The sequence below is a fragment of the Erythrolamprus reginae genome, chromosome 2 (assembly GCF_031021105.1).
Source record: "Erythrolamprus reginae isolate rEryReg1 chromosome 2, rEryReg1.hap1, whole genome shotgun sequence".
NCBI classification, from domain to species: domain Eukaryota; kingdom Metazoa; phylum Chordata; class Lepidosauria; order Squamata; family Dipsadidae; genus Erythrolamprus; species Erythrolamprus reginae.
Window position 1 is genome coordinate 16,483,279 of NC_091951.1, and position 24,070 is coordinate 16,507,348.

At 42.1% G+C, this 24,070-nt stretch overlaps 1 protein-coding gene across 1 annotated transcript; it reads left to right on the top strand.

Moving 5' to 3' along the window:
* Positions 1-36: 36 nt before the first annotated feature.
* LOC139159772 (zinc finger protein 585A-like) lies at positions 37-19,529 on the top strand. The gene is made up of 6 exons (XM_070737158.1): positions 37-126; positions 4,978-5,562; positions 8,306-8,420; positions 8,517-8,584; positions 13,398-13,527; positions 15,129-19,529. The coding sequence occupies exons 2-6, from the start codon at positions 5,143-5,145 to the stop codon at positions 17,360-17,362; spliced, it is 2,967 nt and encodes a 988-aa protein (XP_070593259.1). The 5' UTR covers positions 37-126; positions 4,978-5,142; the 3' UTR covers positions 17,363-19,529.
* The last annotated feature ends 4,541 nt before the right edge of the window (positions 19,530-24,070 follow it).

A 24,070-nucleotide genomic window follows, 5' to 3' on the forward strand; every position in this document is an offset into this window, starting at 1 on the left:
CCCTTTCTTTCCCCCCCACCCTACCCCTGCAGTGAGTGAGAGACGGGGCCTTTGCGGGACGCCCAAAGGCTGCTCGGAAGGCTGGGCGGAGACGCGGATCCCGACGTGACTCCCGAGTTCCGTGAGGTATTGGACAAAATCAATCAATCAATAAATAAGGGTTGCCTAGAGAAGGAGCCAAGTCTTCCTCCGGGGAAGAAGTCCTGGGTCCCATGTTCCCCTGCCGCCCTTTTCTATGGAGGGGGAGGCAGGTGGCTGCGCGGGAAGCAAAGGAGAGAAATGGGGGTCTCCCGAAGGGAGAAGCTGTTTCCCCACCATTTCCTTTGGCGCCTATGCGTGGAGGGAGGAGGCAGACTGGATTTCCTCCTGCTGGCTCTGGGTGCAAGGATTGGAACTGGGGTGCTACTTCCCAGCCTTTCCCCACCACCGCAAAGGCGCTCTTCCCGGATAAAAGAGGGGAAATGTTGCAGGGACGAAGGTGCAGAAGTCAGGCTGAGTTGCAGCATTCGCACTGTATGCCCGATGACAGCGATGTTTCGCAATCTTTTTAAAAACTCTGGAAGTCGACCGGGGTGCTGCTGTTGGAAGGAAAAACCATCTGGCTCAGTTTCAAGCTGGGAGAAAGACCCTGGAGAAATAACATGGAGGCAGATTGGAACGATGGTTTATGGAGGAATAGAACAGAGCAAAGAAAGCTTCAGCTCTGTTAGCTAGATCAGTGTTTCCCAACCTTGGCAACTTAAAAATACTTGGACTTCAACTCTCAGAATTCTGGGAGTTGAAGTCCAGATATCTTCAAGTTGACACTGTTGGGAAACACTGAGCTAGATGAGTGCCAAGATGCAGGCCCTGAAGTGCTGCTGGGGTGGGGTTCCTCAGTGTTTGAAATGTCCTAAAGAAATTGTGCAATGCTGCCAGCTTTCTGTCTTTGCCTTCTACTAAATGGGTTAATCTTATCATCTAAATGGTCATGTCCTGTGCTAGATTAGGATAGGGAATAGAATAGAATAGAATTCTTTATTGGCCAAGTGATTGAAAAGATCAGGGAAAGATCAGAAGCAACGTGAGAAAATATTATTTTACCGAAAGAGTAGTAGATGCTTGGAACAAATTTCCAGCAGATGTGCTTGGTAACTCCACAGTAACTGAATTTAAACATGCCTGGAATAAACATATCCATCCTAAGATAAAATACAGGAAAATAGTACAAGGGCAGATTAGATGGACCATGAGGTCTTTTTCTGCCGTCAATTTTCTATGTTTCTATTGGACACACAAGGAATTTGTCTTTGAAGTGTATGCTCTCGGGGTACATAAGGAGAATAAAATGCTGCTCCGAGTCCTCAGAGAGGGGGGCATACAATTCTAATAAATAATAATAATAATAATTATTATTATTATTATTAAAATACATTCATCAAGAATAAAAAGATACAACACTTAGTCAAGGTTACTAATAAGCAATCAAATCATATTAGGTAACAGATAAAAACAATGTAAATTGAAAGATACAAGCAACATGGTTATAGTAATAAGTTGAAAGAGATAGATGCTGATATGGAAGGGAAGAATAATGGTAATAGTCTCAGTAAATATTTTAGCAGTGTTTGTGGGAATTAGCTGTTAACCAGAGTGATGGCATTCGGGGGGGGGGGGACTGTTCTTGTGTCTAGTTGTAATGGTGTGCAGTGTCCAGGATGTGAGGGGTATGTAGATATTTTCATAGTCCTCTTTTTGACTAGTGCAAGGGTGGGCATAGTTGGCTCTTATATGAGATGTGGACTTCAATTCCCAGAATTCCTGAACCAATCATGCTGCCTCAAGAATTCTGGGAGTTGAAGTCCACATGTCATAGAAGAGCCAGCTTTGCCTATCCCTGGACTAGTGCAGTATACAGATCCTTATCCCATCACCCTGCAGCTGAATGTCTTCTGTTTTATAGATAGGCTGTCCCAATCTTTCTTAATGGACACAGAACGTCTGCTGGGGTCTATTAAGAAAAACTGGGTCTTTATAAAGGAAAATCCATCCTTTTCAGTTCCAAGCTGGGAGAAAGATGCTGGAAACTACATGGAAGCTGATTGTAAAGATGGTTCATTGAACAGAACCACAAAGACAGTGTGCGATTCTGGGTGAGCTGAACAAAATAGTTGGATGGATGTGTATAGATTTCTGTGACTTTGAAGTTTGAACTGTTCTGTGGGTGGTGCAATGAAGGGACTTTCGTTCTGAAAGGGTGCTGAGTAATTCATATTGTGGCTAATGGATTTAGTGTTATGTTGGATCTTGGGTGAGGGTCTGCTTTCTAATCCTACCAGTCTGCCTTTACTAGCTTTACATTGATTGATTGATTGTATTTATATGTCGCTCATTCCAAAGCAGTCACAGAGCGGCTAACAAGTGACATAAAGACAACAATAAGATCAGAATATACAATAAAATCAATAATATAATAAAACAATAAAATCCTTTAAAAAACCCATTACACTACAGTCAATCTAATTCCAGGCCTGCCGGGAAAGCCAGGTCTAAATGGCTTTCTAGAACACTGGTAGGGAGGAGATAGTGTGAATCTCTGGGGGCAGTTGATTCCACAGGGTCGGAGTCACCACAGAGAAGGCTCTTCCCTAAGGTTATGCCAAGCAACATTGTTTGGTGGACGGGACCTGGAGAAGGCCGATTCTGTGGGCCCTTACTGGCCACAGCGAGGTACGGGAGGCGGTCCCGTAAATAGTCTGGCCCTGAGCCATTTAGGGCTTTAAAGGTAATAACCAACACCTTGAATTGCGTTCAGAGACCGACTGGCAAAGATGGAGTAATACCTTGGTACACCCATTATTGCACACGCTGCTGCAATTTGTACCAGCTCTGAATGCTCTTCAAGGGTAGCCTCTTGTAGAATGCATTGCAATAGTCATGTTTCTACATTTCTCCTTTAAGGGAAATATTCTATTCTGATTAGATTAGATTTATTGGATTTATATGCCGCCACTCTCCGTAGATTCGGGGCGGCTCACCACAATGGTAAAAAACAATATATAGTAACAAATCTAATATTTAGCAATCTAAATTACAGTTTTAGGTTAAAAAATCCAAAAGAAACCCCAATATATAAGAAACAAGCACACAGTCGAATCATACACAGAAACTACATGGGCAAGGGGGAGATGTTTCAATTCCCCCATGGCTGATGGCAGAGGTGGGTTTTAAGGAGTTTCCAAAAGGCAAGAAGGGTGGGGGCAATCCTAATCTCTGGGGGGAGCTGGTTCCAGAGGGTCGGAGCCACCACAGAGAAGGCTCTTCCCCTGGATCCCGCCAGACGACATTGTTTAGTCGACGGGACCCGGAGAAGGCCCACTCTGTGGGACCTAACCGGTCGCTGGGATTCGTGGGGCAGAAGGTGGTCCCGGAGATATTCTGGTCCGATGCCATGTAGGGCTTTATAGGTCATAACCAACACTTTGAATTGTGACCGGAAACTGATCGGCAACCAGTGCAGACTGCGGAGTGTTGGAGTAACATGGGCATACTTAGAAAAGCCCATGATTGCTCTCACAGCTCCATTCTGCACGATCTGAAGTTTCCAAACATTCTTCAAAGGTAGCCCCATGTAGAGAGCATTACAGTAGTCGAGCCTCAAGGTGATGAGGGCATGAATGACTGTGAGCAGTGAGTTCCGATCCAGATAGGGCCGCAACTGGTGCACCAGGCGAACCTGGGCAAACGCCCCCCTCGCCACAGCTGAAAGATGGTTCTCTAATGTGAGCAGTGGATCGAGGAGGACACCCAAGTTGCGGACCCTCTCTGAGGGGGTCAATACTTCCCCCCGCCAGGGTAATGGACGGACAGATGGAGTTGTCCTTGGGAGGCAAAACCCACAGCCACTCCGTCTTATCCGGGTTGAGTTTGAGTCTGTTGACACCCATCCAGGCCCCAACAGCCTCCAGGCACCGACACATATTCCCATAAATATTTTTTTTGGGGGGGGAGCTTCCCATACTGTTTCCCAGTCTTTCTCCACAACTGCGAAAGGGCTCTGTCCACAGAAAAGTATGCAGATGTTGCAGGGACGAAGATGCAAGTGGGACTGAGATGCAGCATTCACACCCATGAGGCAGGGTTGGGGGTTTTTTTTGAAGATTATAATTTTGAAGTGCCTTCCTCATCATTTTGACTGCTGTTGGATAACACTCTTAAAAAAAAATCTTTATTGAATATTAACATTAAAAGAAAAGAAAAACATATAATGCACAGTATGACAATAATATAAATTGAACAGAAAAAAGAATGAAAAAATATAAAGAATAAAAGAAATAAGGTAGGAATGTTAAGAACAAGATTAAAGAAAGGGAGAAAGAGATCTTTTGTCAATTATGTAGATGATATCTTAATCATAAATGACCTGTAGTTTCAGTTGTTAGGTAGCTGTAAATTTCCCTTCAGTTTTAGTCATTAATAGCAATGTTATGAAGTGAATTTGGAGTGTAAATATAATTTTATGTAGTAATTGTATTTTATCTAAGTAATCCAGGATTTTGGAGTTTAAGTTATGAAATTAATAAACATCTTTAGCATGTCTCAATCGGTGTCAGTGTCGATTCAATCTATGGGTTGTTTTCAATGCATGTTTTGTGTTATGGTTAGATGAGGTTGTTGCGTCGTTTTCTTCTTTTTCAACAATATTTAAGGGGGTTTTTTGTGATAACCATTGATACCATTTCTCCCAGGCTTTGTAAAAATCTGTTTTGCATTTCCACTGTTAATTTTGACAATTCTGTACATGCCATGATTTTTATTAGAAGATTTATAAAGTAATTGGAATTTTTTCTTGTTTCCAGAATTGATGCAGTGTTTCTTAAAATGCTTTAAACTCTGGCAGTTGTAGTCCACCTGTCTTAATTTAAGGATGAATGCTGTTTAATAGTTAGGTCCACGACCTTCTTATTCTTTGAATTTATTTTCTTTTTTTAATCAAAGATGCCGAAACTAGAGTCATCTTGACAAACTTCCTAACGACAAAAAGTTACCTTTTGAGTGAAGAGATCTGGCTGACCTTCAGCTACCAGAATTGTCCTATGAATTGAAAGGTGTCCACAAGATTCCTCAGATCTATTTGGAATTTCATTAAAGAACAAACAAAGGATGCAGAAACAATCATCAGCAAGTGAGGGAATTGGAAAAGATGCCTTGGCTGTTCAGTCAGGCAGCTGTGGCAAGATCTGGGCAAGAACTGGGCAGAATATCCTGGAGAAAAAAGTGTCCATCCATTCAGAGATTCAACCCTGGAACTTTAGAAACATTCAATACCAAGAGGCTAAAGGTCCCCGAGGACTTTGCAGCCGACTCTACAACTTTTATAGTCAGTGGCAGGGGTTAGAAAAACACACTAGAACCCAAATGTTGGACCTAGTTGTTCTGGAGCAGTTGCTGGCTCTTCTTCCCCTGCCAATGAAGAGTTGGGTGCGGGAGTGTGGAGCAGAGACCAGCTGCCAAGCGGTGGCCCTGGCAGAAGGCTTCATCCTGAGTCAGGCAGAGGAGCAGAAGGAGCAAGTTGAATTGCAGGTGAGAGACCTTCATCTTGGAAGTCCAGAAGGGAATAAAGAATGTGTTCTAATTCTTCAACCCTTTTTTCTATACTCTGGTGCGTATAACAAGTGGATATGTTCCACTAGTTCTTGCAGGACACTGTTCCATTATCTATAATGGTAGGATGCTTGGCTGCATAGCTAGAGGTATAACAAGCAGGAAAAGGGAGATTGTGATCCCCTTATATAGAGCGCTGGTGAGACCAGATTTGGAATACTGTGTTCAGTTCTGGAGACCTCACCTACAAAAAGATATTGACAAAATTGAACGGGTCCAAAGACAGGCTACAAGAATGGTGGAAGGTCTTAAGCATAAAATGTATCAGGAAAGACTTAATGAACTCAATCTGTATAGTCTGGAGGACAGAAGAAAAAGGGGGGACATGATCGAAACATTTAAATATGTTAAAGGGTTAAATAAGGTCCAGGAGGGAAGTGTTTTTAATAGGAAAGTGAACACAAGAACAAGGGGACACAATCTGAAGTTAGTTAGGGGAAAGATCAAAAGCAACATGAGAAAATATTATTTCACTGAAAGAGTAGTAGATCCTTGGAACAAACTACCAGCAGATGTGGTTGGTAAATCCACAGTAACTTAATTTAAACATGCCTGGGATAAACATATATCCATTGTAAGATAAAATACAGGAAATAGTATAAGGGCAGACTAGATGGACCATGAGGTCTTTTTCTGCCGTCAGTCTTCTATGTTTCTATAATCCTTAATTTATTACAGTTCATTTGTTGACTGTTCAAAGTTATGGCACTGAAAAAAGTGATTTAATGACATTTTTTCACTTTTACGACTGTTGCAGCATCCCCATAGTCACTTGATCAAATTTCAGATACTTGGGAACTACTTCATATTTGATTAGATTAGATTAAGATTAACAAAGTTGGAAGGAACCTGGTGCATCATCTAGTCCAACTCCCTGCCCAAGCAGAAGACCCTACACCATTTCTGACAAATGGCGGTCCAATCTCTTCTTTAAAGACTCCATTGATGAAACTCCCACAACTTCCAAAGATTCTCACTGTCAGAAAATTTCTCCTTATTTCTAGGTTGAATCCCTCATTGATCAGTTTCCATCCATTATTCATTATTGGGCCTTTGGGTACCTTGGAAAATAGCTTGACTCCCTCCCCTTAATTGCAGCCTCTCAAATACTGGAACTTTGCTTTCAATTCTCTCCTGGTCCTTCTCTTCACCAGGCTAACTATTATTGTTGTTGTTGTTGTTGTTGTTGTTGTTATTATTATTATTATTATTATTATTTATTAGATTTGTATGCCGCCCCTCTCCGTATACTCGGGGCAGCTTACAGCAATGATAAAAACAATATATAATGACAAATCTAATAGTTAGAATCTAAAATAACAATAATACATTTTAAAAGTCTAAAAAACAAGAAACCCCAATATATAAAAACATACATACAGTCATATCATACACAAAAAACTAGCAAATCATAAATAAATAAATAACCAACTAACCAACCATGCCCAGTTCCTGCAACTATTCTTCATATGTTTGAGTCTCCAGCCCCCTAATCATCATGGTTGCTCTTCTTAGAGTCTCAACATCTTTTTTTATAGTGTAGGAACTAACTATTGCTATTGCTAACATGTTGTAAGCCGCCCTGAGTCTAAGGAGAAGGGTGGCATAAAATCGAATAAATAAAATAAAATAAAAAAACTGGATGCAGTAATTTTAGGTGCAGTCTTACTAAGGCTTTGTAGAGTGGTATTAGTACCTCACTATATCTTGATTGTATCTCTATTAATGCAATTTAGAATTGTGTTGGCTTTTTTGGCTGCTGCCACACACTGCTGGCTCATATTTAATTGATTGTCAACTAAGGTTCCAAGATCAGTCTCACAGTTACTATTATTAAGCTTGGTTTCACTGAGTCTATTTGGTTTTTCTTGCCTAAGTGTAAAACTTTACTTTTCTCTACATCAAATTTCTTTTTGTTAGATAGGGCCCAGTATTCAAGTCTGTCAACATTTATCTGGATCTTGAGCCTATCATCTATTATTATTATTATTATTATTATTATTATTATTATTATTTATTAGATTTGTATGCCGCCCTTCTCCGAAGACTCGGGGCGGCTCACAACAGTAATAAAAACAATTTAGTAGTGGAACAAATCTAATATTAAAAAACATATAAAACCCTATCCAACAAATCCAATAAAGTATTATTATTATTATTATTATTATTATTATTATTATTATTATTATTATTATTATTATTATTATTATTATTGCCTGCTTAGTATCATCTGCCAATTTGATAAGTTCCCCTTTTATTGCCTTTTCTGAGTCATTTATAAAGATATTGAGGAGTAAAAGCCTATAGATGGTACTTTGTGGTACCCCACTGCTTACTTTTCTCCGTGTTTACGTAGACCTGTTAAGGACTACCTGTTGAGTATGGTTTCTCAGCCAGTTAGGAATCCATCTAGTGGTGATACTATTTATGACAGTTGTGACCATCTGACTACCAAAAGCAATGAGGAAGCCATGATTGCAATGTTTCATTTTAACAAGCACAGATAGAAAGGTTGTCACATGGGGCAAAGCTCACTTAACAAATGTCTCAATATAACTTTTAGGCTCATTGATAGGTATTGGGGCATTGAAGTTGTTTTTAGAGAACAAGAATCCACCTCATGTTGTATTTATTTTTCTTTTCTCCTGCCTCCCATTTCAAGTCAACCACTCTGCAGACCAGAGATCCTGTGAGAAGGAAGAATGAATCAAATCCCCCCCAGGAGCTCTTTCCCAAGGGAATCTACCAGGAATCCACAAATCAAGACATCTCATGTGGTAAAGGTTCCAGATGTCTTACTTTCTCTTCTCTTCTATAGAATGTCTCCTGCTATTTTATTAATTATCCTTTTAAAAATTCTGTCTCCCTAATAGGGAAGAGTAGAATGAATTTGACTCCTTTTTATGGTGGTGATGAAAGACTGGTTGATGCTCCAACTCAAGTAAGAGAGGGGGGGGATAATAATAATAAAAAATCACAAGGTTAACATTTGCTGAATAACTATAGCAGTGGCGCTTAGACTTATATCGGAACAGAATATCTCTGGGACCGTCTTCTGCCGCACAAATCCCAGCGACCGGTTAAGTCCCACAGAGTTGGCCTTCTCCGGGTCCCGTCGAGTAAACAATGTCGTTTGGCAGGACTCAGGGGAAGAGCCTTCTCTGTGGTGTCCCCGACCCTCTGGAACCATGTCCCCCCAGATATCAGAGTTGCCCCCACCCTCCTTGCCTTTTGTAAGCTCCTTAAAACCCACCTCTGTCATCAGGTATGGGGGAATTGAGATATTCTCTTCCCCCTAGGCTTATAAAATTTATGTATGGTATGTCTGTATGTATGATTGGTTTCTTAAATTGGATTTTTTAAAATTACTTTTAATATTAGATTTGTTATATTGTCTTTTTTACTGCTGTTAGCCGCCCCGAGTCATGCTGAGGGGGTGTTTTTCTATCTCTATGGCTTCCATGATTATTCTTTTATATACGTGTTCTGTTTTGGAAAGTAATTTAGTTTTTTCAAAGTCAATTTCAATGAACATGAATAGAATAGAATAGACAGGAACAGACAGGAAGCAGCAGGTGAAGCTAGGAAAAATCACACCAGATATATGTACAATTAGCACAGGTGCCCCCCAAGGCTGTGTACTCTCACCACTTCTCTTCTCTCTATACACTAATGACTGCATCTCATAGGATCCATCTGTTAAACTACTGAAGTTTGCAGATGATACAACAGTGATCGGACTCATTCGAGACAATGATGAATCCGCATACAGACGGGAAGTTGAACAACTATCCTTGTGGTGTGACCAGAACAATCTAGAACTGAACACACTCAAAACCGTAGAAATGGTGGTAGACTTTAAGAGAAACCCTTCCACTCCTTCCACCTCTCACAATACTAGACAACACAGTATCAACAGTAGAGACCTTCAAATTTCTAGGTTCTATCATATCTCAAGACCTAAAATGGTCACCTAACATCAAAAACATCATCAAAAAAGCACAACAAAGAATGTTCTTTCTGCGCCAGCTCAGGAAGCTCAAACTGCCCAAGGAGCTGCTGATTCAGTTCTACAGAGGAATCATTGAGTCTGTCATCTGCACCTCTATAACTGTCTGGTTTGGTGCTGCAACCCAACAGGACCGACACAGACTTCAGAGGATAATCAGAATTGCAGAAAAAACAATTGCTGCCAATCTGCCTTCCATTGAGGACCTGTATACTGCACGAGTCAAAAAGAGGGCGGGTAAAATATTTACTGACCCCTCACATCCTGGACACAAATTGTTTCAACTCCTACCCTCAAAACGTCGCTACAGAGCACTGCACACCAAGACAACTAGACACAAGAACAGTTTTTTCCCAAACGCCATCACTCTACTAAACAAATAATTCCCTCAACACTGTCAGACTTTCTACTAAATCTGCACTTCTATTCTACTAGTTTTTCTCATCATTCCTATCACCCATGTCCTCCCATGTTGATTGTATGACTGTAACTTGTTGCGTATATCCTAAGATTTTTATTAATATTGCTTCTTCATTGCTTATTTGACCCCTATGACAATCATTAAGTGTTGTACCACATGATTCTTGACAAATGCATATTTTATTTTATGTACGTTGAGAGCATATGCACCAAGACAAATTCCTTGTGTGTCCAATCACACTTGGCCAATAAAAATTCTATTCTATTCTATTCTATTCTATTCTATTCTATTAATAGAAATAGTGATCCTGTTAGTAGTTCTTTGACATTGAATTGTGGAAAACTATTCAACAATAACTAAAAGAATCACACTGGCACGTTACAATTTTCAAAAGGCCAGCAATAAAAATAATGGCACCAGGTTAAAAGATAAAGCAGAATTTCTAATACTCTGATTTGTGCCTGGAATTTAGGGCCAAATCTTCCCTCTTTGGAAAGGATGAAAAATGCTCTTTCCAAACAGGTTTCTCCTCTTCAGCCTTTGGGTTAGAGTACAAGGAGTCGATTCCTTGTAATCATGGGGGCGCTGTAGAAAATAGGGCTTGTGTTTCTTTCTCAATTGACAACATACATGTAAATCCCTGAGTGCCTTACAAACAACTTTAAACCTGCTGTTCTCCTCATATTTTTATTTATTATTATTATTATTATTATTATTATTATTATTATTTATTGGATTTGTATGCCGCCCCTCTCCGGAGACTCGGGGCGGCTAACAGCAATAATAAAACAGTATACAATAATAATCCAATACTAAAAACAATTAAAAAACCCATTCATATAAAAACCAAACATACATACAGACAGACATACCATGCATAAAATTGTAAAGGCCTAAGGGGAAAGAGTATCTCAATTCCCCCATGCCTGATGGCAGAGGTGGGTTTTAAGTAGCTTACGAAAGGCAAGGAGGGTGGGGGCAATTCTAATCTCTGGGGGCAGTTGGTTCCAGAGGGCCGGAGCCACCACAGAGAAGGCTGTTCCCCTGGGTCCCGCCAAGCGGCATTGTTTAGTTGACGGGACCCGGAGAAGACCCACTCTGTGGGACCTAACTGGTCGCTGGGATTCGTGCAGCAGAAGGCGGTCCCTGAGATAATCTGGTCCGGGGCCATGAAGGGCTTTATAGGTCATAACCAACACTTTGAATTGTGACCGGAAACTGATCGGCAACCAATGCAGACTGCGGAGTGTTGGTGTAACATGGGCATATTTGGGAAGCCCATGATTGCTCTCACAGCTGCATTCTGCATTTACTATACTCTTGTTACCCTCCGGGTCCTTTTAGACCCGGAGTATAGAAAGGTTTGTTCTAGCTACTGGAATGGTCTTTTTGAATACTTTTTTTTTTTTTGCTAATATACTAATTTGAACATTTCTGAACACAATGATATGAAAATTGAAATGAAAAAATTAATGCTCATTGGTTTATTTTGCTCATAAAAGCCCGACACACACACACATTTTTGTGCAATTTTGTTCATTTTCATCTAGATTAGGCTACAAAATCTGACTTTTTTGACCATCTTTGGCCTTTGCATACTGATTTCAACATTTCTGACCATAATGAAATGAAAATTCATTTGTATGCCGCCCCGAGTCTACGGAGAGGGGCGGCATACAAATCTAATAAATAAATAAATAAAATAAATAAATAAAATTGAAATGAAAAAATTGATGCTTATTTGTTTATTTTGCTCAGAAAAGCCCCCCCCCCCGGCTGTGTGCGATTATTTCACTTTATATATAGATTGGCCTGCCATTTCCAAATTTTTTGACCATCTTTGGCAATTATTTCACTTTCTATATAGATTAGTCTTATACTTGAGTATAAGGAGAGCAAAATTTTGCTACTGGAACTGCAGCTCCAGGAGCAAAACTAGGCTAGTTATACTTGTTATACCAGTTATACTAAGCTAGTTATACTTGCTTATACTAGAGTATAAGCCTACTTGAGTATAAGCCTAGTTTTGCTACCGGAGCTGTGGTCCAGCAGCAAAATTTTGCTTGGTTTATACTCAAGTATAAGCCTAATCTATATAGAAAGTGAAATAATTGCCAAACATGGTCAATAAATTTGGAAATGGCAGTCCAATCTATATAGAAAGTGAAATAATCGCACACAGCTGGTTGGGGAGGAGGCCCTTTTCTGAGCAAAATAAACAAATAAGCATCATTTTTTTCATTTCAATTCTCATTTCATTATGTTCAGAAATGTTGAATTTAGTATGCAAAGGCCAAAGGTGGTAAAAAATGTCAGATCTAGATGAAAATTAATAAAATTGTACAAAAATGAGGGGGGGGGGGCCCTTTATGAGCAAAATAAACAAATAAGCATTGATTTTTTTTTATTTCAATTTTCATATTGTGTTCAGAAATGTTCAAATTAGTATACTAGCAAAAAAAAAGTATTCAGAAGGGCATTCCAGTACTAGAACCAATCTTTTTATACTCTATAGTTTGAAGAAAGAAAAACAGAAGTGGATAACAAAATTAACAGGATAAGGAAGGCACATTAGATAGACAACATGAAAAGAAAATATATATAATTTATGACTTTTATGAGAGGTTATACGAATCTGATAAAATAAAAAAGGAAAGAATAATACAATACCTGGGCAAAGCTAACTTACCTAAAATTTCATAAACAGTAAAGAATAGACTGGAGAAAAGAATATCAATGACAAAATTAACCAATGCAGTTAAAAAGCCAAAAAAACCCCAAAACCTCCAGGACCAGATGGTGTACCAGTAGAAATATACAAAGAATTACAGGATACCCCAAGTCAGTCAATGTTAGAAGTATATAACAACATATTAACGGAAGCTAAAATTCCAAACACTTGGAAAGAGGCTTATTTGTTTTGTTAATTTTGTTATAAATGATTGGACAGAGACAGGGTTATGGTTAAAAATTAAAAATGAGAGAAAATAATTTTATGAATATCAATAATTGCCGGATTGGAAAATAAAGTTGTATAAAACAATAATCAGAGTGAGAGGAAATTATAAATAGAAGAAATTTAGTTAAAGTCCCCCCCTTTTTTGTTATACCACTATAATTGCTGTTATTATATTATTTGTCATTGGTTTTTTTTATTATTAGCATGTGTGTTAAGATTTATTATCAACTTTTTTTGGCTTTGCTTTATTTGTAATTGTTATCATGACAAGGCACTGTCTTTCAAAAATACTTATTAATAAAATCTTTTTTTTAAAAACAACTTGAAAATCCTCATGATTTTTGTTCTGTTTTCTTCTCATTCAGGAACATCTTGTGTCCTTTAAGGAAGTGGCTATGTATTTCTCCAAAGAGGAGTGGTCTCAACTGAAAGTTGACCAAAAAGCTCTGTATTGGGAAGTCATGCTGGAAAATCAGAGGAACGTGGCCTCTTTGGGTAAGAATATGCCAGAAATTTTGTACTAAATGCTACAAATTTGGAAGAGGGAGTAAAGAAGAGAGAGTAATGTGATTAATGAATAAGAAGAAAGTATGATGAAATTAAAAAGAGAGAAAATACAAAGTAATAAAATAGTTAAATTCCCCCCTCCTCTTTCTAAGGTTTCTGGGCTCCAAATTGTCCAGAATGCCAGCTGCGAGTTGTTGTTGTTGTTGTTATTATTATTATTATTATTATTATTAATTGGATTTGTACGCCGCCCCTCTCCGCAAACTCGGTACACCCATATAACACCTATTCTCCATGAGCTGCATTGGTTACCTATTATTTATTTATTTATTGATTGATTGATTGATTGATTGATTGATTGATATTGTTAGAGTTGAAAGGGACCATGTAGGTCATCAAGTCCAACCCCCTGCCTGAGCAGGAATCCTAAAGCACCCTAGCCAAGTGGCAGTCTAATCTCCTATTGGAAGTGTCCAGAGTTGGGGAATTCACAACCTCTGCAGGCAGGTTGTTCCAATGGTTGATCGCTCTGACCGTCAGGAAGTTTTTCCTTAGTTCTAGGTTGAATCTCTCCTTGGTCAGATTCCAGCCTTTGTTCCTCGTCCGGCCCTCTGGTGCTCTGGAGAATAGAGTGACCCCCTCCTCTCTGTGGCAACCCTTCATATACCTGTATACAGCTATCATGTCCCCTCTGGCCCTCCTTTTCTCTAGGTTATCCATGCCCAGTTCCCGCAATCTTAGTTTCAATTATTAGTTTCTGGGCACAATTCAAGGTGTTGGTTATCACCTATAAAGCCCTAGGGTTGATTCCCTCTTCTTTGTGGCAACCCCTGAGATATTAGAACACTGCTATCATGTCTCCCCAGTCCTTCTTTTCATTAAGCTAGACATACCCAGTTCTTGCAACCGTTACTCATGTTTTAACCTCCAGTCTCCTAATCATCTATTTTGCTCTTCTCTACACTCTTTCCAGAGTCTTAACATCTTTTTTACATCGTGGTGACCAAAACTGAATGAAGTATTTCAAGTGTGGCCGTACCAAGGACTTATAAAGTCGTATTGACACTTCACATGATCTTGATTCTATACCTCTGTTTATGCAGCCTAGAACTGTGTTGGCTTTTTTGGCAGCTGCTGCATACTGCTGGCTCATATTTAATGGTTGTCCACTAGGACTCCAAGATCCTTCTCACAGATACTACTGTTGAACAAGGCACCACATATACTGTACCTGTGCATTTTGTTTTTCTTGCCTAAATGTAGAACCTTACTTTTTTACCATTGAATTTCATTTTGTTTGATAGCCCCCAGTGTTCAAGTGTGTCAAGATCTAGAATACAAAGTTCAGTTTCAAATTAGGAAACCGAATCTTCCCATTTCCTTTGAAACTTTGAGAATTTGATATTTAATCCATGGTTTTTCCCTTGCCATACAAGCCTAGATATATCTTCCAAAATTTTAATCAGGAAAGTCCAGATCAAATTCTGGGAAGGGCTTCTCTGCATCTAAGAGGTTTGAAGCAGTTAGTTCTTCATTATATTCAAACTTCCTATGCTTTTTCCCTAAAGTTTTTCTCTTTTCCTCTGAAGGTAATAATGGAGAAGAAGATGAAGAGTCCAGGGAATTGTTCCAAATGATCAGTCATGGATACAATACAAATAACCCTATAATTCTAATGGAAGTAGCAAGCCATGAAAGAAACCAGTCAAATAACTGCAATCAGGAAAGTTCATCATCTGTTCATGCAGCAACGAAAGCCTCTGTGACCCAGGAAGGAAAAATAAAAAACAGATATATTGGGAAATGTACAAAACTATTAATAAATAAATTAGATGTAGATAAACATTATCAAACCCAGACAAAAGAAGATAATTGTATAAGTAAAGACAATGGAGAAACTCGTAAATGGACCCAGTCTCTTTCTGATAAAAATGAGACCAGTACATCTCAAAAAAAACCCTGCACAGGGGAGAAGCCTCATAAATGCATGGAGTGTGGAAAGAGTTTTAGTAGGAACACTTATCTGACCATTCATAAGAGGGTCCACACAGGAGAGAAGCCCTATAAATGCATGGAGTGTGGAAAGAACTTCACTTATGGTAGTTCTCTTAATTTGCATTCCCGGATCCATAAAACAGAGAAGCCGTATAAATGCATGGAGTGTGGAAAGAGCTTTCGTAGGAACAGTTCCCTTACAAGTCATAAGAAGATCCACACAGGAGAGAAACTCTGTAAATGCATGGAGTGTGGAAAGAGCTTCAGCTCACTCAGAATACTTACTTTCCATAGAATGATCCACACAGGGGAAAGGCCTTACAAATGCATGGACTGTGAAAAGACTTTTATTCGGAGAAGTCAACTTAATTTACATACAAGGATTCACACAGGAGAGATGCCCTATAAGTGCTTGGAATGTGGAAAGAGCTTTATTACAAACTGTGCACTAACTTACCATAGTAGGATCCATACAGGGGAGAAGCCATATAAGTGCACAGAGTGTGGAAAGAGCTTCTGTAAAAATTCTTCTCTTACCCTTCATAAACGAATCCACACAGGAGAGAAGCTCTGTAAATGCATGAAATGTGGAAAGAGCTTTATTACGAACTGTGAACTTATTTACCATAGTAGGATTCACACAGGGGAGAAGCCCTACAAATGCCTGGAGTGTGGAAAGAGCTTTACTAAGAATGGTCAACTTATTTCCCATAGTTGGATCCATACACGGGAGAAGCCCTACAAATGCACAGAGTGTGGAAAGAGTTTCAGCAGACGTGGTTACCTCTCTTTACACAAAATGATCCATACAGGGGAAAGGCCTTATAAATGCATGGAGTGTGGAAAGTCCTTTGTTCACAGAGCTAACCTTAATTTACATACAAGAATCCATACAGGAGAGAAGCCCTGTAAATGCATGGAGTGTGGAAAGACTTTTATTCAGAGACGTTCCCTTAATCGACATACAAGGATTCACGCAGTAGAGAGGCTCTATAAGTGCATGGAATGTGGAAAGAGTTTCTTATCTAGTCATTCTCTTACTTCCCATTACTGGATCCACACAGGGGAGAAGCCATATAAGTGCACGGTGTGCGGAAAGCGCTTCTGTGAAAATTCTTCTCTTACTGTTCATAAACGGATCCATACTGGAGAGAAGCCCTATAAATGTATGGAATGTGGGAAAAGCTACTGTAGGAACAGTGACCTTGTTTTCCATAAAAAGATCCACACAGGGGAAAAGCCATATAAATGCCTAGAGTGTGGAAAGAGCTTTATTAAGAACTCTCAACTTACTTACCATAGTAGTAGCCATACAGGGGAGAAGCCTTACAAATGCACGGAGTGTGGGAAGAGCTACAGCACAAGTGGAAATCTCTATTCACACAAAATGATCCACACTGGGGAGAAGCCCTACAAATGCACCGAGTGTGAAAAATGCTTTACCTACTGTAGTCAGCTTATTACCCATAAAAAGACACACACGGTGGAGAAGCCTTATAAATGTGTTGAATGTGGAAAAAGGTTCCCTAACAGTAGTGAAGTTATTTTCCATAAGAAGATCCACACAGGGGAGAAGCCACATAAATGCCTGGAGTGTGGAAAGAGCTTCATGAAGAACTCTCAACTGATTTGCCACCGTAGGATCCATACAGGGGAGAAACCTTACAAATGCACAGATTGTGGGAAAAGCTTCAGCACACGTGGAAATCTCTCTTCACACAAAATGATTCACACAGGGGAGAAGCCCTACAAATGCACAGAGTGTGAAAAATGTTTTACTACCCGTAGTAATCTTAATGCCCATAAAAAGATACATACCCGGGAGTAGACTTATAAATGCATTAAATGTGAAAAGTGTTTTTCTACAAACAGTGATCTTAACACCCATAAAAGGATCCACACAGGAGAAGCCTTATAAATTTATAGTCTGTGGGAAAAGTTTTATTATGAACCATTTTCTTAACTCCCATATAAGGCTGCCAAAGAAATCTCTGAAATCTGGAAAAAGCTTCAAAAGGATAGCCACATGTTCTCCACACAGGTACATTTCAGTGAGGATTTGTTTAAATGTTAGGTTTGATGATTGAATGATTGATGATTTCATGTATTCATTTAGGAAAGAAGGGAGAGGGGTGTTGAGTCATCTTGACAACTGGAAGCCCCAGAGAGATGGATTTACCAATGGAAATCAAAGCTAAGCATGTGTTGTTTTAATTATGAACATTGTTTTTGTAGGTACAGTGGTACCTCATGATACGAACTTAATTGGTTCCAGGAGGAGGTTCGTAAGGTGAAAAGTTTGTAAGATGAAACAATGTTTCCCATAGGAATCAATGTAAAAGCAAATAATGTGTGCAAATCCTTCAGGAAAATCCCAAACTTTAGAAGGGAGGCGAACAGAGGGCAGGGAGGAGCAGCTAAAGGGGGCTGGTGGAAGAAGCAAGGCTAGGCTAAAGGGTGAGTGGGAAGGAAGAAAGGCACGGGGGGCACCCCTCCCTTTTCTTTCTTCAAAAGACACCATTTCAGTGCATCTGCAAGCAAGCTGTTCTCTGCAAAATCTTTCCTCCTCCAAGCCGCCCCTCCCTTTTTTTCTTCAAAAGACACCCTTTCAGTGCCTTTGCAAGCACATTCTCTGCAAAATCTTTCCTCCTCCAAGCCGCCCCTCCCTTTTCTTCAAAAAAGGGGGAAAAAAGAAACCCCTTCATCCCAGCAGCAGCTGCTTGGGTTCGTAAGGTGAAAATAGTTCGGAAGAAGAGGCAAAAAAATCTTAAACACCGGGTTCGTATCTTGAAAAGTTCGTTAGAAGAGGCGTTCGTAAGATGAGGTACCACTGTATTGTCATTTTTAGCCCACTAATGTCATTTCACATTAATAAGAACATTTTTTCTTCATATTTGTCCCATTTCTGTTTGGATCATAATAAAGCCCAAAATCCTCAATAAAATTTTAATTTTTGTGAGCGAGAATAATATAATTATTGTAGAGATAGCAGCTATGTAGAGATAGAGGCCATGTGAATGTTGTGTGCAGCAAACTACCTGCCTCTAACAGGCCTCTCATGCCCACATGATCTCACCCAGTTCAGGATGATTTATGACATTATTCCTGACTGGTACATGATCACATCTAGGTTGTATCAACAGGATATTCTTTAAAAAAAAAAAAAAATTAAAAAGTTTTTTTTTATTATCCAGATGCAATTTAAAGAGTTGGTTATGACCTATAAAACCCTACATGGCATCAGGCCAGAATACCGCCTTCTGCCGCACAAATCCCAGCGACCAGTCAGGACCCACAAAGTTGGCCTTCTCCAGGATCCATCAACTAAATGTCGGTTGGCGGGTCCTCGGGGAAGAGCCTTCTCTGGAGGGGGCTCTGGAATCAACTCCCCTGCCCCCATCCTCCTTGCCTTCCGCAAGAGTCTTAGAAACATAGAAGATTGACGGCAGAAAAATACCTCATGGTCCATTTAGTCTGCCCTTATACTATTTTTTGTATTTTATCTTAGGATGGATATATGTTTATCCCAGGCATGTTTAAATTCAGTTACTGTGGATTTACCAACCACGTCTACTGGAAGTTTGTTCCAAGGATCTACTATTCTTTCAGTAAAATAATATTTTCTCATGTTGCTTTTGATCTTTCCCCCAACTAACCTCAGATTGTGCCCCCTCAGATTGAGTCATGATTCATTTATGCCGCCAGGCTTGGGGCTATTAGATTCTTGGCCCCTGGCCGATGAATGTGCTGAGAGAAAGTTGATTGAATGGGAATGACTGCTTTTTATGGCTTGGGTTTTTACATTTTATATTTAATTAATTGGATCTAAAATGTTATACAGTGGTACCTCAAGATACGAACCCCTCGTCTTACGAACAACTCATGATACGAACCCGGGGTTCAGAAAAAATTTGCCTTTTCTTACGAACTTTTTTCGAGTTACGAACGCCAAACCCGAACTTCCGGGTTCGGCGTTCGGAGGCTCCTAGGAAGCCGCCCGGCTGTTTTAAAAGGTGACAGCCGGGCTGGGGGGCTTCCCAGCAACCTCCCGAACCCCGAACTCTTGCCGAACTTCCGGGTTCGGGGTTGGGGGGGTGCTGGGAAGCCCCCCAGCCCGGCTGTCACCTTTTAAAACAGCCGGGGGGCTTCCCAGCAGCCTCCCGAAGCCGAACGCGGAAGTTCGGGTTTGGCGTTTGGCTTCGGGAGGCTGCTGGGAAGCCGCCCGGCTGTTTTAAAAGGTCACAGCCGGGCTGGGGCGCTTGCCAGCAGCCCCGACTCCCCGCCGCTCACCCATGGCCGGCAGAAGATCGCTCTTGCCTGGCTTCCCCGCGAGGCATCAGGTCAGCATTCTGTGCGGGTGGGCGGCGGGGAAGCCGGCGGCTGTGGCAGCTGCTGCAGGAGGCTTTCCCCCTCCTCGTCCGCCGCCCGCCCGCCCAGAATGCTGACCTGATGCCTCGTGTGAAGCCGGGCAAGAGCGATCTTCTGCCGGCCATGGGCAAGCTACAATAGGCTTCCACGTCCTTCGCCCGTGCCTGGCGGGAGGTGAAGAGTGCTTTGCCCAGTGCAAAGTTGACAGCAAGCAGCTCCGCAGTCGCCGAAGGAGGCTTAACCGCACCCCTCTGTCCCACCCATCACCCGTGGCCAGCAGAAGAGCGGGGATAGGCAGGAGGAAGTTATGCCGGATACGGGCGATGGGTGGGACAGAGGGGTGGGGTTAAGCCTCCTTTGGCGACTGCGGAGCTGCGCGGCTTTGTCTTTTGCTGGGAGGGCAAGTGAAGCGCCGGATCTCCTGCCTTTTGCCCAGCCAAACCCCCAAATGTCTCCGCTGTAGCAGCTGCTACAATAGACTTCCACGCCTTTCGTCCGTGCCTGGCGGGAGGTGAAGGGTGCTTTGCCCAGTGCAAAGTTGACAGCAAGCAGCTCCGCAGTCGCCAAAGGAGGCTTAACCCCACCCCTCTGTCCCACCCATCACCCGTGGCCGGCATAACCTCCTCCTGCCTATCCCCGCTCTTCTGCTGGCCACGGGCGATGGGTGGGACAGAGGGGTGTGGTTAAGCCTCCTTCGGCGACTGCGGAACTGCGCGGCTTTGCCTTTTGCTGGGAGGGCAAGTGAAGCGCCGGATCTCCTGCCTTTTGCCCAGCCAAACCCCCAAATGTCTCCGCTGTAGCAGCTGCTACAATAGACTTCCACGCCTTTCGTCCGTGCCTGGCGGGAGGTGAAGAGTGCTTTGCCCAGTGCAAAGTTGACAGCAAGCAGCTCCGCAGTTGCCAAAGGAGGCTTAACCCCACCCCTCTGTCCCACCCATCGCCCGTGGCCGGCATAACCTCCTCCTGCCTATCCCCGCTCTTCTGCTGGCCACGGGCGATGGGTGGGACAGAGGGGTGTGGTTAAGCCTCCTTCGGCGACTGCGGAGCTGCTTGCTGTCAACTTTGCACTGGGCAAAGCACTCTTCACCTCCCGCCAGGCACGGACGAAAGGCGTGGAAGTCTATTGTAGCAGCTGCTACAGCGGAGACATTTGGGGGTTTGGCTGGGCAAAAGGCAGGAGATTCCGCGCTTCACTTGCCCTCCCAGCAAAAGACAAAGCCGCGCAGCTCCGCAGTCACCAAAGGAGGCTTAACCACACCCCTCTGTCCCACCCATCGCCCGTGGCCGGCAGAAGAGCAGGGATAGGCAGGAGGAAGTTATGCCGGCCACGGGCGATGGGTGGGACAGAGGGGTGGGGTTAAGCCTCCTTTGGCGACTGCGGAGCTGCTTGCTGTCAACTTTGCACTGGGCAAAGCACTCTTCACCTCCCGCCAGGCACGGACGAAAGGCGTGGAAGTCTATTGTAGCAGCTGCTACAGCGGAGACATTTGGGGGGGGGGAGGCAGGAGGCAGGAGATCCGGCCCTTCACTTGCCCTCCCTGCAAAAGGCAAAGCCGCGCAGCTCCCCAGCCGCCAAAGGAGGCTTAACCCCACTCCTCTGTCCCACCCATCGCCCGTATCCGGCATAACTTCCTCCTGCCTGTCCTCGCTCCGGCAGAAGAGCAGGGGCAGGCAGGAGGCAGTCTTTAACATGCCGCAGAGGCTCTGGAGCGCCGCCTGGTCTTCGCAGCACTGGCTTTCGCCCTTGTTGCGTTCGTGAGCTTTCATTCCCAGGAAGCTTTCCGAGCTCGGGAAGGATCCCACGGTCAGTCGGCTGCAGGCGGGAGGAAGGCGAATGCGGTCCGGAGGCTGGGAGGGAGGCGGAGAAAGGGATCAATGTAAAAGCGCTGGGCTGGGAACGTCTTTGGCCAATTAGCTCCTGGAGCATGGAGGCTGCCTCCCTCCTCCTCCCGTATTCCGCCTCCCTTCCCTTTGAGTCATTGCAGCCGGACAGTAACTGTCTACCCAATCCACCCATGAGGCTCCCTCTGGGCAGTCTGCACTGTCTCTCTCCCCCCCCCCGTCTCCCCCCTCCTCTACCCACCCCCGAACGATCTGAATGCCGGCAGCAATGAGGCAAAAGGGGTGAGTTTTCTGCTTGCACGCATTAATCGCTTTCCCATTGATTCCTATGGGAAACATTGTTTCATCTTACGAACTTTTCACCTTACGAACCTCGTCCCAGAACCAATTAAGTTCGTATCATGAGGTATCACTGTACATTGTTTTATTATATGTTGTAAGCTGCCCTGAGTCCTCGGAGAGGGGCGGCATAAAAGTCCAAATAATAAAGTATGGATCATCGACATCGCAATCCCAGGTGACAACAGAATTGAGGAGAAGCAGCTAGAGAAATTAGTGAAATACAAAGATCTAAAAATCGAGCTGCAACGACTCTGGCATAAGCCAGTGAAAGTGATCCCAGAGGTACTTGGCACGCTGGGCGCAGTGCCAAAGGATCTCAGAGGACATTTGAAAACCATCGGAATTGACAAAATCTCCATCTGTCAATTGCAAAAGGCCGCTTTACTGGGATCAGCAAACAATTCGCTGCTACATCACGCATTCCTAGGTGCTTGGGAAGCGCCTGACTGGTGATGAAAAATCCAGCATAGTGATCTCGTTTGCTGTGTTGTACTGAAATAATAATAATAATAATAATAATAATAATAATAATAATAATAATAATAATTTATAAAACATTTAACAAACAAACAGAATATTCTTAAGGATTTGGAGGGAGAATTCAATGAAAACGCTGTTGCTCTTTTCTACCTTTTGTTGCTTGGAAAACTATAAAAAGTAATAAACACTGCAAAGGCAGTCAGACATCTTAGAATCCTGCAATGCCTTGTCTCTAATTGTCTCTGGCTCCCAAGATGGGGCCCTCTCTCTCACACTCACACACAAACACACACACACACATGTGGGGAGCAATAGCCAACATAGAGCCAAGATGGCACAGTGGGTAGGCCACTAAAGCTGACTGCAGGCCACTAAAGCTGACTGCTAGATCTGCAGCTCAGCAGTTCAAACCTCATTATCGGCTTAAAGTTGACTCAGCTTTCCATCCTTACGAGGTGGGTAAAATGAGGACATAGATTGCGGGGGCAATATGTTAGCTCTGTTAGAAAGTGCTATTGCTAATATGTTGTAAGCCACCCTGAGTCTAAGGAGAAAGGCGGCATAAAAAAAATTGAATAAATAAATAATAAATAAATACCATCCTCTGGAACAGACATTCGTCTTTCAGCTTCAGGACCCTTCACTGGTAAATATGGGTTGCAATGTATCTCAATACCAGCATAAACATGTACAGGAATTCTGATTCCTGTTACATAGTTCAGGTGTGGCAGTACCTCTGGCGGATATAAGGAAGCTGGTTGAGGAGGTAGGGAAACACTCCCTGATATTTTGGGATTGGATAAAGATAGGGCATACTTTACATCTTGAACTCCATGCTCCAGTACAGATATTACATCAATGGTATCTGCCATCAAACAGTGAAAAAAATTGGCTTAGATAATTCAGCAGGACAACAATAACTACTAGCCCCCCAGCTGATTACGATCAGATAAAAATTGTCATCCCAAAATCCTCTCCAATTGAACCTTCAGCTCTTCCTTACAACAGACCTTCAATGATGCAGTGGTTAGAGTACAGTACTGCAAGCTACTTCTGGTGATCACCAGCTGCCAGTAGTTTGGCAAATCAAATCTCAGTAGGTTCAAGGTTGACTCAGTCTTCCCTCATTCTAAGGTCGGTAAAATGAGGACCCAGATTGTTGGGGGCCGTATGCTTACTCTCTCTAAACTGCTTAGAGAGGGCTGTAAAGCACTGGAGCAGTATATAAGTTTAAATGCTGATACTATTCCTGTAGAGGCTAATTATTTTGCTTCTCCGTGGCCATTGTTTAAGACAAATATTAAAGGAACAATTAGACGGAGGGAGAGAATATAGAAGAAATTACTGATATGCTTTCTGTTTGTCCAGTGCATGCCATAGGACAAGTAGATCAGAATGGAGCTCAAATAGTGGAATATCGTCCTTTGATACAGTATATGCAATTTTAACGAAACTTAGAAAAGGAATTAGAGACATGGTGTTGGGAAGTACCTACGTACAGGGA

Excerpts from the sequence above, each read along its gene's own strand:
- LOC139159772 (XM_070737158.1), top strand. The coding sequence starts at position 5,143 with ATGCAGAAACAATCATCAGCAAGTGAGGGAATTGGAAAAGATGCCTTG. Across the intron at positions 5,563-8,305 it reads AGGAGCAAGTTGAATTGCAG|TCAACCACTCTGCAGACCAG; the intron begins GTGAGAGACCTT and ends TCCCATTTCAAG. Across the intron at positions 8,585-13,397 it reads TGGTTGATGCTCCAACTCAA|GAACATCTTGTGTCCTTTAA; the intron begins GTAAGAGAGGGG and ends CTTCTCATTCAG.